The sequence below is a fragment of the Mustelus asterias genome, chromosome 16, assembly GCF_964213995.1.
Source record: "Mustelus asterias chromosome 16, sMusAst1.hap1.1, whole genome shotgun sequence".
NCBI classification, from domain to species: Eukaryota; Metazoa; Chordata; class Chondrichthyes; order Carcharhiniformes; family Triakidae; genus Mustelus; species Mustelus asterias.
In genome coordinates, this window is record NC_135816.1 from 39,967,265 (window position 1) to 39,983,327 (window position 16,063).

General features: G+C 43.3%; 1 protein-coding gene across 1 annotated transcript in view; it reads right to left on the reverse strand.

The window, feature by feature from the left end:
- LOC144505124 (electrogenic sodium bicarbonate cotransporter 1-like) overlaps positions 1–16,063 on the reverse strand; it is a 102,926-nt gene that overhangs the window by 61,687 nt on the left and 25,176 nt on the right. The window contains exons 6-12 of the mRNA XM_078231014.1: positions 13,511–13,598; positions 11,338–11,492; positions 7,665–7,781; positions 6,996–7,170; positions 6,016–6,149; positions 2,304–2,575; positions 2,116–2,189 (exon numbers count right to left, since the gene is read on the reverse strand). Coding sequence (XP_078087140.1) covers positions 2,116–2,189; positions 2,304–2,575; positions 6,016–6,149; positions 6,996–7,170; positions 7,665–7,781; positions 11,338–11,492; positions 13,511–13,598 — 1,015 coding nt within the window. The remainder of the gene's footprint in view (positions 1–2,115; positions 2,190–2,303; positions 2,576–6,015; positions 6,150–6,995; positions 7,171–7,664; positions 7,782–11,337; positions 11,493–13,510; positions 13,599–16,063) is intronic.

Here is a 16,063-nt window from a genome sequence, read left to right on the forward strand (position 1 = left end):
AAGCTGTTCTTGAGTCGGTTGGTATGTGATCTCAGACTTTTGTATCTTTTTCCCAACAGAAGAAAGTGGAAGAGAGAATGTCTGGGGTACGTGGGGTACTCAATTATGCTGGCTGCTTTTCCAAGGCAGCGGGAAGTGTAGATGGAATCAATGGATGGGAGGCTCATTTGAGTGATGGACTGGGCTACATTCACAGTCCTTTGTAGTTTCTTGTGGTCTTGGTCAGAGCAGGAGCTATACCAAGCTGTGATACAACCAGAAAGAATGCTTTCTATGGTGCATCTGTAAAACTTGGTGAGAGTTGTAGTGGACATGCTGAATTTCCTTGGTCTCCTGGGAAAATAGGTGTTAGTGGGCTTTCTTAACTATAGAATCTGCATGGAGGGACCAGGACAGGTTGGTGATCTGGACGGCTAGAAACTTGAAGCTCTAGACCCTTCCCATTTCACTACTGTTTACATAGACAGGACCTCCACTACGCCTCCTGAAGTCGATGACTATCTCCTAAGTTTTACTGACATTGGGGGAGAGATTATTGTCATCACACCATTTCACCAGATTCTCTATCTCTTTCCTGTACTCCGTTTGTTATTGTTTGAGATCCGACCCACTATGGTGCTGCCGTCAGCAAACTTGAAAATGGAGTTGGCGTGGAATTTGGCCACACAGTCATAGGTATATAAGGAGTATAGTAAGGGGCTGAGGACACAGCTTTGCGGGACACCGGTGTTGAGGATAATTGTGGAGGAGCTGTTGTTGCTTATCCTTACTGATTGTAGTTTGTGGGTTAGGACGTCTAGGACCCAGTTGCAGAGGAAGGAGCTGAGCCCCAGGCCACAGAGTTTGGAGATGAGTTTTGTTGGGATAATGGTATCGAAGGCTGAGCTGTAGTCAATAAATCGGAGACTGATATAAGTGTCCTTGTTATCCAGGTGGAGCGTCTGCTGTGGACCTGTTGCGGTGATAGGCAAACTGTAGTGGATCCAGGCAATCTGAGAGACCGGTGTTGATGCGTGCCATGACTAACCTTTCGAAGCACTTCATAATGATGGATGTCAGAGCCACCAGGCTGTAGTCATTAAGGCACACTGCTTGGCTTTTCTTTGATACAGGGATAATGGTCATCTTCTTGAAGCAGGTAGGGACCTCAGATCGATGTAAGGAGAGGTTAAAGATGTCTGCGAATACCTCCCCCAACTGGTCCGCGCAGGATCTGAGTGCTCGTCCAGGTATCCCATCTGGGGTTGTTTCCATGGGTTAACTTTCAAGAAGGCCGATCTGTCGTCTACGATGGTGACCTTGGATACAGGTTCGGTCAAGGTTGTCAGGGTGGATGATGATCTCTCGCTGACCTCTTGCTCAAAACGGGCATAGAATGTGTTGAGCTCTTTGGGGAGGGGTGCATTGTTGCCAGCGATTCTGCCCACCTTTCATGCCTAATGTGAAGGCTGTTCTTCCAACTAAAATGGACAAGTTCACATTTTTCCACATTATACTCCATCTGCCAAATTTTGCCCACTCACTTTAACCTATCTATATCTCTTTGCAGACTCCATTGTTTCCTCTTCACAACTTAATTTCCTATCTATCTTAACGTCATTCATCCAAGTCGTTGATATAAATTGAAAGTAGTTAAGGCCCCAGCACCGATCACTGTGGGACTCCTAACCCGAAAATTACCCATTTTAACCTCCTTTCTGCTTCCTATTAGCTTCCCGATCCTCTATCCATGCTAATACGTTACTCCTACATTATGAACTCTTATTTTGCGTAGTAACCTTTGATGTGCCACCTTGTCAAATGCCTTCTGGAAATCCATATACAGCTCATCCACTGGTTCCCCTGTATCCATGTTGCTTGTTACTTTCTCAAAGAACTTCAATAAATTAATCAAACATGATTTCCCTTACACAAACCACATTGACTCTGCCAGATTGCGTTGTGATTTCCTAACTACCCCACTTTAGCCTCCTTAATAATAGATTTGATAATAGTAACTTATTAATAATAACGATGCAATTGTACCCCACATTAATCAACGCCTTCGGGAAAAGAGAGGAGAACTTTATTATTACTTTGGAATATATAAAATCTCTAGTTGGAACCAAAACTTACAGTTGTATTATAGGTGACAAAGCTGGGTTTAAAACCTGCATCACTCGTTTCGTTAAACAGACTTGTAACATTAGCTGAAGAAAAGAAAACAATCATGTGAAATTCAATGGATAAACTAAATTTTCTTTCAATGATTTGCTTAAAGTTGTGTTTATAAAGATCAACAATTTATTTCAGTGGAACCTTACCTGCTTCAGGGGGGAAACAGGAGCAATGATAGAGAGTAACATGGTTGACGTCGTAATCAGAATTGATTGGATAATCCTCAGCCAAATTAAACATTTTCTGAAAAGCATCATGGATAAAAATGAAGCTGATAAGTGCGCAGAAACCTTCCTCAGTGAACCGTGTGAAATACTGGATTAGGTAGCTGGCCTCGGTGGCAACCAGAATGAGACAAAAGAAAGCTGTCCAAATTCCAATCCAAAGACGAAATTCCAAATAGTCAAGCTGATAATCACTGTGAATGCATAGGAAAATAATGAATATTGATTGAGCATTTAATAAAATGCAAAATTCTTCCAAACCACTGTAGCTTTAAACAGCTTCAATTTCTGTATCTGCAAAGCTGACCAACGCCAGTTGATATGAAGTAATTGGATAAACACATGTATGTAATTGGAAACTACACTAGAATTTACATAATGTCAGTGAACTCATTCAGAATTTGTTAGTACTATAGATTTACCTCTTTGGGTTATTTACCTTGAGCTAAATTTCAGAAAACAAACCACATTTCCAAGTACAGTATCTGGACAAGGTAATATGACCTGAGCTTTGTCTGTAGTCTTGCAGGAACCAATTAAATGATTCTTTAACCCCAAAATATTTTTTAAAAATGCAAAACCATTAGTTATAAGGAGGTTTTCCTCACCAAATGTGAGGTCCTGCAGGACTAAACCTACAAACCTTTCACAATTACACCAAGTCGTCTTTCTCATCAAAAAAGAGGAGACAATATACTCCATGAAAAATTGAGTACCGAACACCCTTTCTGCATTCTAACTCCACTCGCCCACCTCCCAGCAGTGGCACTATCAATGTTATCATGATCAGAGCAAAGACCATAAAACATATACCACCATTATAAGTAGATGGACGAAAAGAAAGGAAGAAGGATATTTTTACACTGCCCTCGTGTTGTACAATCTGCACAGTGTATTCCTTAACTAGAAGGAGCGTTCTGAGGAATGTTTTAAATATTTCCCGGCGTTTTGCCACCAACGTTTAACCAGAAATCTTCCAGGGACATATTATGTGATTCTCAGCTCCGGATTAGATAAGTACGAGCTGTGTAAGCGTGGTAAATGAAAGGCTGAATAGCTCACGGAAACACAGCTATTCCCATGCTCGGACCACTATCTTTCCATTTTGAAAAGGGGAGCGGTGTATAATGGTCAGCTGATCTGCTCCTATCCATTCTGTTCCTCTACCAAACTGGAATTTCACCCCTGATTATTTCAAAAATTGATTTGTGCTTAAATCAATTTAAGAGATCAGTATAGGTAGAGGAGGTGGTTAAGAAGGCGTATGGTGTGCTGGCCTTCATCAATAGAGGGATTGAGTTTAGGAGTCGGGAGATAATGATGCAGCTTTATAAGACCCTCATCAGACCCCACTTGGAGTACTGTGCTCAGTTCTGGTCGCCTCATTACAGGAGGGATGTGGAAATGGTTGAAAGGGTGCAGAGAAGATTTACAAGGATGTTGCCTGGATTGGTTGGCATGCCTTATGAGGATAGGTTGAGGGAGCTCGGTCTTTTCTCCTTGGAGAAACAAAGGATGAGAGGTGACCTGATAGAGGTGTACAAGATGTTGAGAGGTATAGATCGGGTGGATTCTCGGAGGCTTTTTCCCAGGGCTGAAATGGCTGCTATGAGAGGACACAGGCTTAAGGTGCTGGGGAGTAGTTACAGAGGAGATGTCAGGGGTAAGTTTTTCACTCAGAGGGTGGTGGGTGAGTGGAATCGGCTGCCGTCAGTGGTGGTGGAGCAAACTCGATAGGGTCTTTTAAGAGACTTCTGGATGAGTACATGGGACTTAATAGGATTGAGGGTTATAGGTAAGCCTATATATAAGCCTAGGTAGGGAGGGACATGACCGGCGCAACTTGTGGGCCGAAGGGCCTGTTTGTGCTGTATTTTTTCTATGTTCTATGTTCTATGTGGGGGCATCACAAAAAAGCATTATTGTCACCAAGACAACTAGCTAATTTTAGGAACGTTTCTTTAAAAATATGTTTTATATGAATTGGGACACAAAAGGCAAAATAGTAAGGAATTATAAATAAATATTTTAAAGCCAAATCTTTGCCGCAACGAGTCTTGAAACATTCCCTGAAAGATCTGTTGGCCACATTTTTGTGAGGGTAACAAAAAAATATTTTTTTCCAATATCCTTTGTGGTTTATTAATGCTGGACAGGTGTTTATTTCCTATTGAGTAAGGAAAATATCAACTAACAGGTACAAAAGCTCAAAAGAAATATAATTTAATTCAAAGAATTCCTTTTTATTTTCAATGCCCTTTAAAGAATAGACTTAGAGTGCCCCCAGTGGCTCAACTGGGTAAGGCAGGTAAAGCTGAGTCTTTCAGATCAACAAGATCCCAGGTTTGATTCTCAGGGCAGGATTTCCATTTTGTGTTGGACTGTGACAGGTCCCTACTGCGCAACCTGCCAGGAGCAGTCATTCCACATTGATTTTTGCTGGATTTTTAATCAAGTTGGCAGGGGGGAATGGCAGCCAATTTCAAGAAGGGAGATAAATCATGGTGTCGAAAGAGCGAGATATTTCCTTCTTGTTCATATCTGGGGAAATCCTGACCAGCATTCTCCTGAACCACCTACTTTCTGTGGCTGTGGAAATCCTCCCAGAGACACTGGCCCAGAATTTCACAGAGTTAGGCTGGCTCCAAAGACATTTAAAATGGCTGACGAGACTCGATTCTGAGACTCCCTGCCTTCATTCTCGGTACTGTCAATTTTTGCTTTCCTGGGATAAGCATGCGGAGCCAGACAGGACAGAGTGCAAAGGGCGAGCCCACCCTTTGCACTCCTGTCCTGCCTGGCTCCGCCGCAGGGATAAGTTTCTCACAGCCCCCTGCAACTTTGCGAAGTTGGGCCAGCTTCTCCATAATTACAGCCCGTCAGAGGATCTGTGAGCCATAGTCTGAACACAGGAACCTTTCGAGCGGTAAATCCAAAAGGTTTTACCCATACTTATTCACCCAGTACGACCTACAGAATCAATGCGTCGTATAATTATAATGGCAAGTATTGCAACACAGAGGAAAGAAAGCACCCACTCAGGAATCTGCTTTCCATCTTGAGGCAACATCATAGGCTTTTATAATAAAGTATGACCACAGCTGCCAGGTCACCATCATGGAGTGTGAACCATCCCCATCCATGTCCAGGCAGGCAAGACGAGCCTCAAAGCCTGTCTAGTGTACTGGCCCCTGGTCTTCTGGTATAGTTCCTGACTCCTTGGGGACTCGTAGGTCAATAAGAATGTCAACACAATTTGCTTAAACACACCGTTCACTCAGCTTAATTGGCTACCCACCAGTTTAGGACAGATAGTCCTTCTGACCCAAACTAGCCTCTGGGAAAATGGCCCAGCAGTGGGATGGTGCTGACAAACTGGCACGCTGGTGCAAATTTTCCACACACCCCCGTCTGTACTGGGGGCCGAAAATTCTGCCCACCGTTCCCACACCAACTTGTCTCTTACACATGCCTATGAGTTAGCATAGAATATGACTACCAATTACTTCACAACCTTTATTATGGTACATTCACGGTAAGAACTAAGAAAGTCGATTGGTATTTCACCAAAGATAAAACCTCAGTATCAAATATATACTGAAACCTAAGTAATATTCAACCATAATTACCCTACCTGCTAATGTTGAAGAGGAGACGCTCAAATACCAACACAGGACCAGTGCTACCAAGAACAGTTAATGGTTGGCCAGCAAAGAGACAGAAAACTGCTCCGGCAATAGCTGTTCCAAGAAAGCTCTCTATGATGCCCTAGATATACAGTGTAAGTAGAAGAGAGAGAGAGACAAAAGATGGTGATCATTATGATGCAAAACTGATTTTGTTTTTCTATAGCAATGCAGTCATGGAAGAGAAAGCAGCAGAAATAAGTAAAAGATTAGAGGAAAACAGACAAAGAGGAGAAGGAAGAAATGGGAAGTCAGAAAAGAGCACAGGGCGGCACAGTGGCACAGTGGTTAGCACGGATGTCACAGCTCCTGGGTTTGATTCACGGCTTGGGTCACTGTGTATGTGGAGATTGCACATTCTCCCCGTGTCTGCGTGGGTTTCCTCTAGGTGCTCCGGTTTCCTCCCACAGTCAAAACATGTGCAGATTAGGTTGAAAGAGCCGAATTGCTCTTTAGTGTCCCGGGATGTGTAGGTTAGAAGGATTAGTGGGGTAAAGATGTGGGGTTACAGGGCCTGGGTGGGATTGTTGTCGGTGCAGACTCGATGGGCCGAATAGCCTCCTCCTGCACTGCAGGAAATCTATTCCATGAAATATAAGAGTGAGAAAACAAACGGGGGGAAAAAAAATGAAAGAAAATAAGAATGAACAGTAAGTTATAAATATTGTAGTATAACCCGAGGTTTAAAAGTATTCTTGTACGGACAGAACATGTATAGAAACAAAAATAGTAGAAACCAGTGTAATTATTTTTACTTTTGGTTAGACAAGCTGACTATCCGACCAGGGTAAAGAGCATTATAACGTGTAATTACTGTGACTAAAGTAGTCTTTTATTGTGCAAGCACTATGAACTAATATGCCAGATGAAAATTATAATGACGTAATACAATTAAAATAAATAGCACCCAAGTAATTTGCATACAAACCTGCATATTGTCAGTTGCATCACCCAAGATTCCCCCAAATGTAATCGCATTTGTTACACTGGCCAAATAGATGAACAGGACAGCTGAAAGACACTGGAGGTTCAGAGCATCATAAAAGTCACTGGCAAACCAAGGTGCTTTTCTTTTGACGTCACTGATCAATCCCCCAAATAACCTGGAGATGGGACAAAAAGTAGTTTTCTTTTCTGAATCTATTGCAACAGATTTCTCACTGGTTTACATGATCAGAATAACTTTCTGCTCCCGTGTTTAATTTTAAAGTAATAACCCAGTTCTGTTCAGTGAATCAGGTGGTAACTGTACTATTCAACTTGAAAGTGAGCAGGAAGGTCCTAGCTTCCATTTTTGAGCTGCATTGAATTCTCAGCTGAGATATGTTTCTTCATGTAATTATGTTAAAAAATATATATTCTTCAGTCATAAAATTTTTAAAAGCATAACTGTATTATATAAAGTGCAATGAAATACTATTTTTTCAGTAAAGTACGTGACACTGTAGTACACCTCACTACAATTACAATTACAGGTTATGTATATAATATATATTTCGTGTCAAACATTCTCTGGCGCCTACAGCCCGAGAGGTTTTATATGGGGCCTCATCCCTCAGGGTTGTAAATAAGCCAAAAGTATTATGTAGGTACTCACTTTCCTGTTCTTTTCAAATCCTCAGCAACATGCAGATTACTCCCATACCTTTCTTCATGGTGAATATGACTTCCTTTATGCATAGGAACTTTAAAACTATGAGAATACATAGATTTTCTGCAAGATAAAATATAAATGGGAAAAAAGATTCAACTGCAGCACAACTTGGTGCTATGATGATGTGGTATGCAAATTATTGTACCATCAAACTGAACTGAGAACAATTTACATCTGTAATACATTCCGACCATACAATGACAGAAGAGTGATTAATTGCATAAGACTCCCTCGAATGGAGGTCACATTACAAGTTAGTAACAGTAAATGCTATTTGTATAGTTGTATCTATGCCAGCGTGGGAGTGATTGAGAAGTGGGACCAAATACTAAAGAGGCACAAATAGGTTGAGAAAGTGGATTGAGGAATGGCAAAATGGCATTTTGTGAGGGCAGCAGCAGAAACCTGCCATTGATGTAGTGCCCTTATCACAATAAAACATCAGAAGACACTTCACAGGAGCATTATCAAATAATCCGACACCAAAATACAACAGAAGAGATGAGGTTTGGTGACAAAAAGCTTGGACAGAAAGATAATTTTGAAGGAGCGACTTAAAGAAGGAGAAAGAAGCAGAGAGGTTTAGTGAGGGATTTGCGAGACCCTCCTCATTTGCACATTTGTGTAATTAATAAGATTAAGTTATCAAAATGTACTTTACATAAGCTTAGTGATGAAAAGTCTGAATTTATGTGCATTATTGGAATGTTAAGAACAGCTTTAAGTTGGTATTCCTTTAAGTGCCAAAGGACTGTAATATAGCCTTAAGAACGAAAAGATGAAGTTATAACTGGGACACATTTTGCATATTTGGGATCCAGTGTGTCCAGCATTAGCAATAAACAGAAGCTAAGACTGCAATACTAATTGGTTAGAAGAATGGTCAGGAGATAGCTCTCCAGTTTAAAGGATACAAGTTAAGAACAAAGAACAAAGAACAAAGAACAGTACAGCACAGGAAACAGGCCCTTCGGCCCTCCAAGCCTGTGCCGCTCCTTGGTCCAACTAGACCAATCGTTTGTATCCCTCCAGTCCCAGGCTGCTCATGTGACTATCCAGGTAAGTCTTAAACGATGTCAGCATGCCTGCCTCCACCACCCTACTTGGCAGCGCATTCCAGGCCCCCACCACACTCTGTGTAAAAAACGTCCCTCTGATATCTGAGTTATACTTCGCCCCTCTCACCTTGAGCCCGTGACCCCTCGTGATCGTCACCTCCGACCTGGGAAAAGGCTTCCCACTGTTCACCCTATCTATACCCTTCATAATCTTGTACACCTCTATTAGATCTCCCCTCATTCTCCGTCTTTCCAAGGAGAACAACCCCAGTTTACCCAATCTCTCCTCATAGCTAAGACCCTCCATACCAGGCAACATCCTGGTAAACCTTCTCTGCACTCTCTCTAACGCCTCCACGTCATTCTGGTAGTGCGGCGACCAGAACTGGACGCAGTACTCCAAATGTGGCCTAACCAGCGTTCTATACAGCTGCATCATCAGACTCCAGCTTTTATACTCTATACCCCTTCCTATAAAGGCAAGCATACCATATGCCTTCTTCACCACCTTCTCCACCTGTGTTGCCACCTTCAAGCATTTGTGGACTTGCTCACCTAGGTCCCTCTGTGTTTCTATACTCCTGATGACTCTGCCATTTATTGTATAACTCCTCCCTACATTATTTCTTCCAAAATGCATCACTTTGCATTTATCCGGATTAAACTCCATCTGCCACCTCTCCGCCCAATTTTCCAGCCTATCTATATCCTGCTGTATTGCCCGACAATGCTCTTCGCTATCCGCAAGTCCAGCCATCTTGGTGTCATCCGCAAACTTGCTGATTACACCAGTTACACCTTCTTCCAAATCATTTATATATATCACAAATAGCAGAGGTCCCAGTACAGAGCCCTGCGGAACACCACTGGTCACAGACCTCCAGCCGGAAAAAGACCCTTCGACCACTACCCTCTGTCTCCTATGGCCAAGCCAGTTCTCCACCCATCTAGCCACTTCTCCTTGTATCCCATGAGCCTTAACCTTCTTAACCAACCTGCCATGTGGGACTTTGTCAAATGCCTTACTGAAATCCATATAGACGACATCCACGGCCCTTCCTTCATCAACCGTTTTTGTCACTTCCTCAAAAAACTCCACCAAATTTGTAAGGCACGACCTCCCTCTTACAAAACCATGCTGTCTGTCACTAATGAGATTGTTAAGGTTAGATTGCTGTGGGAAAGCCAAGAGTACTCCTCACATTGATCAGGAATTTTAAAAATTTGGTTTGGAGTTGTTGGTTGTATTGACACAAGTGCACGTAATTAGGCTGGATGTTGCAAATGCTGCCTGCAAAAAAGGTATAAAAGTAGGGAAGCATCACTGGAGTTTTTGCATCTGTCAGGAAATAGCATTTGTGTCAGGACTCTTGCTTGGGACATTGCAGGGAAAGAAAGTTAGGAGTTACTAGTAGAGCACTTGCCAAGTTGTTAGCATTCATGCAAGACATTGGGTAACTGTGATAGAAATGATTAAAGTAATTGTCAGAGGTTGGGGATTGTCATTAGAATCCGATCAGTGTTAGAATTCAGCATTAGACTAAAGTTAATTGCCTTAAGAGAAAGTCAATAGCTTTTGTTAGAAAGCTGTCTCCACCAGAGAGTGAGAGAGAAAAGGATCCACTGGAGTTGACGGGTGCGATCTTATGACCTCATCCCATCGGGTTTCAGTGAGGTGAAGTGGTACGTTCAGGTGAGAGGCGAAAAATGAGAAACGCGCCTGTTTTCTCGCCTCCCCCGATCGTACAGGCCCAGTCTTGCCTAATTGGTACTTAATACAACAGACGTTCCCCAAAGGAGGTGATGTGGTGCTCTCAACAGCTCTCTAGCCAGCAAAAGAGCCCCCCATTACTTGGATTAAATTCTACTCAATAGGTGTGTCCTACCTCAATGTGACTTTTCAGTTTTATTTTGTCTAGGATGCATAATGGAAGAATAGCTTTAAGAAATTATTCAAACACTGATGCGCGTTATCATACACGAGGCTTGATGCTCAGGAAATAAAGGCTTTTATTTGCTGTAACAAGGCAGCTACCAATTATATACACGATCCCAGACTGAGGGGTCCCAGCCAGAGCAGGGACCTTTATACCTCTCCCAGGAGGCGGAGCCCGACTGGGATGTACCACAATACTACAATACAAAGGTGTAACAACCCCACCCTAACCCCAACAGCAACAAGTAGAACAACCCATCCCTAACCCAACAGCAACATATGTACATACTTGTAGTACTGGCCAGACCCTGGCTCAGTACTATCCACTGGGAACCAACGATGGTTCACCACAAACACTGATCTCAATTTTCCAATCAGAGGATTTTAGAGATGAAAATAATGCCTTTGAATAGAAAAGTGTCTATTCTCAGATAAGGCACCACCTCTTGCCATTTTTGTGGAACCTCTAGCAGCCTTAGCACTGACAACAAGTAGAATATTTTCCTGCTGTTGGTCAGGGAACAATCCAGGCATCTATAATTTTCTCGCTTACTTAGTGGATTTATTCTATTGTATGTGGTGAACAAAAGCAATGAAAAAAATCAATTCACTCAACACCTACCGTTTGTGTGGTGATGGAAGAATCTTTGGTGGTGCTATCCGTAAAGTGGGATCCCACTTCCCTGGTGGAAGCACAGTTACCTCATCAAGGAACTCATCAATTCCAGCTAAAAGGTCTTCCCTCGATTTTGCCTTAAATGCCACAACATGGAATAGCTGCAAAATAATAATTGCATATTATTTAATCTACTAATTAAAATTAATGAATAATTCATTACAAAGTAAATGCCAACTATAAATATAGCTTTTCTTAAAAAATATTTGCTGAACATTCAGGGTCAAATAAACATAGAGATTAGAAAATACTTTTTTCAAAAATTGTTGTAAGTTGTAAAAATCTATTCCAGAAGTATAATTCTGTGGTAAAATCTATATGAGGGTGCTACTTAAGGAGCAGGGAGTATTACTGATATCAAAAGCATTTGATCAGAGGGCTGAGGAAAATAGCTGCCTAACAACCACCTTTGTTTAAATTGAGCTGTGTAATCTCAGGAGTCTAGCAGAGATTTGCATTAAGTTCATGCAAGCAGATGAAGAAGGATGCATAGTAGTAAGTTGCACTGCAAAGAGAAAGAAAATACATCTCACAGAAAAAAACGGTTCTAACAATTTGTGCCCACAGGCCTGGGTGAGGCAAATACCAAAACTTGAATGTTCTGCATTTGATTGCTTATTGTCTGATACATATTGGGCCCGATTTTACCATTTTCATTCCAAGTGCTGAATCTGGGTGCAATTCAGATCTGACTTGGAAATCTGCTTTCAGGCGCCCCCATATGCACTTAGCCTGAAAAAAAAATCACAAGTCTGAATCGTGCTGTGAGCGGGGCTTAGCGCACCTGAAACGATCGGAGTTCTGAACTGCGCATGCACAGTGAGAAAAAAATTGAAAATCGCGCCGCTGTCACATCGCTCCTGGGCCGCAAAAAGCGGCCCGGGAGCGAAAAGCGGGAGTAATGGCCCCCACAGACATCATCCCCACCCCTGCAACATAACTTTCCCCCTTATCCACCCACACCCCCCCCCCCCGCTACCCAGACCGATCGCGACCCTTTGCCCCCTTTACCTCCATCGATCGCCCGCAGAGTGGCAGCGGACCCCCCCTGCCCCCACCATCTCCCCCCCACCAGACAATGATCGGGCCTCCCTCCCCTTCCCCACCAGAGATACATCTGACCTGCCTCCCCCCCCTCCACCCACCAGACAACAATCTGGCTTCCCTCTGCCTCCCCCCTTCACCGCACCAGACAACAATCTGGCCTCCCTCTGCCCACCCCCGCCCACCCCCACCAGACAACAATCTGGCCTCCCTCTCCCCCCCCCCCAACCCCCACCAGACAACAATCTGGCCTCTCTCTGCCTCCCCCCCCACCCCACCCACACCCGACAACAATCTGGCCTCCCTCTGCCCACCTCTCCCCCCCACCCCCACGCCAGACAACAGTCTGGCTTCCCTCTGCCCCCCCATCCACCAGAGAACAATCTGGCCTCCCTCCTCCCTCCCCCCCATCCACCAGAGATACATCTGACCCACCTCCTCCACCCCCACCCCCACCAGAAAATGATTGGGCCTCCCTTCTCACCCCCGTGCCTCCCCCCCGCCACCAACAGAGAATGATCTGGCCTCCCTCCCCCCGCCCCCTCCCCTCCACCACTGATCTGAGTCGGAGAGCCGTTGGAAGCGCCGAACGTACCTCTTCAGAAGCTGGAGCGCCCGAAGCAGACCTTTGCCGAGCATGTCTGTTTCATGCTGAATCTGGACACGTGAACACGATGGTAAAGAGAGAAATGTTGGTAAAGTTGGGTGGGCAGCCCATTAATTCAATTTAAATGCATGCAAATGCATTTAAATCGCCGTTGCGCCCGTTTTGGGCGCAAATCAGATCGCGGCCATTTTCGGGCCTTGGTAAAGTGGGCATCTGCGCAGACGCGGGCGCGGATCGCGTTAATGGCCTCACTCACGCCCAACTTTACCACGTTTGCACGCCCACAATGGTAAAATCGGGCCCATTGTCTCAAACGTTTTGCACTAGTTTATCTGTTGTCTTGCACATTTATACATTTTCTTATATGTTTCTCATGCCATGTGAGATAGCTTGTACATTTGTCACAGTTTTTATACAGTTAACAAGTTCCACCAAAAGCTTTCATTTTATAACTGATTCATGGCTTGCCTCATCGGTAAGCAGAGTTGCAACAGCTCTCCCAATCTGATGATAAGCCATTGCCTTAGCCTTTGGCCCCAGCAGAATGAACAGGAACCTGAAAGAGAGAGAAAAAGATATTTCTGGATGGAACTGTTCTCGCAAAATATATTTTAATAGAATCACTATAGTGCAGAAGAAGGTTAATTTAGAAACCCTACAGTGCAGGAAGAGACCATTCGGTCCATTGAATCTGCACCAACAACAATTCCTGTATTTTACCCCACTGATCCCTCTAACCTATGCATCCCAGGACACTAAGGGCAATTTAGCATGGCCAATGCACCTAACCTGCACATCCTTGGAATGTGGGAGGAAACGGGAGAAAGTGCAAACTCCACACAGACAGTGACCCAAGCTGGGAATCGAATTTGGCCCATCGAGTCTGCACCAACTCTTCAACAGAGCATCCTACCCAGGCCCTATCCCGTAACCCCACATATTTACCCGGCTAATCCCCCTAGCCCACACATCCTGGGACACTAAAGGGCAATTTACCATGGCCATTCAAACTAACCTGCACATCTTTGGACTGTGGGAGGAAACCGGAGCATCCGGAGGAAACCCACCCAGACACGGGGAGAACGTGCAAACTCCACACAGACTGGAATTGAACCCAGGTCCCTGGTACTGTGAGGCAGCAATGCTAACCACTGTGCAACCGTGCCGCTCATTTTGTTTTTGGGTAGACTTTATGAGGCCTTGAAGGCAGCCAGCATGTATCAGAATGTCAGAGACATGTTCCCTGCATAAACACAGTCTCAAAATTTACTCTTTCTGAAACAACTATGCATAGGCAATAAATGCTGGCCAGCCAGCGACACCCACGAATGAATTTTAAAAAAACAATAAATACATTAGAATCTAACAAAAGTACTTAAAAATATACTCTAGTGCTAAATATATTGATCATAGAAAAAAGAGCATAGAAAATAATCTTTTTTTATCCTTTCATGGGATGTGAGCGTTGCTGGTAAGGACAACATTTGTTACTCATCTCTAATTGCCCTTGATCTGAATAGCTTGCTAGGCCATTTCAGAGGGCAGTTAAGAGTCAACAACATTGCCATGGGTCTGGAGTCACAAGTAGGTCAGACCAGGCAAGGATGGCAGATTTCCTTCCTGAAAGAACCCAGATGTGGGTTTTCTTTTACAACAATTGTTGATAGTTTCATGGTCACCTTTTCTAAGACAAGCTTTATATTCTACTCCGCCACCATCTTCCCCTAATTCATTGTGCCAATGCTAGTTTTGTAGAATTTGAAATCAAATTAAATCAAGTTCTGTTCTGTTGGCGGGCAGTTGAGAGTCAACCACGTTTCTGTAGGCCAGACCAGGTAAGGGTGGCAGATTTCCTTCCTTCAAGGACATTTGTGAACCAGATGGGTTTTTCTGACAGATTTTTTTCATTGAATTCAAATTCCACCATCTGGCATGGTGGGATTCAAACCCAGGTTCCCAGAACATTCGCTGAGTTTCTGGATTAATAGTCGAGGGATTATACCAGTAAACCAGCACCTCCCCATGTATCACAAGTAGGATCTTACAAAATTTAACTGTAACCAGAAAAATCAAAGCATAAAACCTTGCAAGGAATTGATACCAATAAGAGTATGCCTTTCCAATATTTTGGACATATCCTGACCTAACACATTGGTCCTTAAGAGTTTAATCATTTGAAAATGCAATACAAGACGTTTCTTCAACTGTAACTACATGTTTCTATATTGTACCATAGCTTAATCATATTACAATAGCCAATATTGCTGAAGTTATTGCATGCATCTTACATGTATTTGATTGTAGTATAAAAGACAGCCCAGTGACCGTGGAGAAAAAGCTCTGTAAAGCAGCAGGACTAACCATAACTATGAACTGCCAAAATCAGGAGTAGGATTCAATTCTCAGTAAAAAGAGTGAACATAGAAACATTTTTCATAGAATCCCTGCAGTGCAGAAGCAAGCCATTTGGCCCATCAAGTCTGCACTGACCACAATCCCATGTAGGCCTATTCCCGGAACCCCACATATTTACCCTGCTAATCCCTCTGACACTAGGGACAATTTTTAGTATGGCCAATCAACCTAACCTGCATTTCTTTGGATTGTGGGAGGAAACCAGAGCACCCGGAGGAAACCCACGCAGCCACAGGGAGAACATGCAAACTCCAGACAGATATTGACCTGAGGCTGGAATTGAACCCGGGTCCCTCATGCTGTGAGGCAGCAGTGCTAACCACTGTGCTGCTGTGCTGCCCAATTGCAAATTACAAATCCATTAAAACATGAGCATAACATTCATTCACTTAGGTTAATGAAAGTCAAAATGACTAATGCTTGGTAAATCTGCACAGAACACATGAGATACAGTGGGCAAGATATCACATTGAGTTATTCATTCAGATAAATTCAGTTCCAAATTGCATTTGTGCTGGAACTGTAGTGAGATACTAAAAATAGCCCTAGTGTTCCTGTGTAAAGAGGAGTAAAAATAAAGAATTCCCAGTCCTAATTATTGAGTTG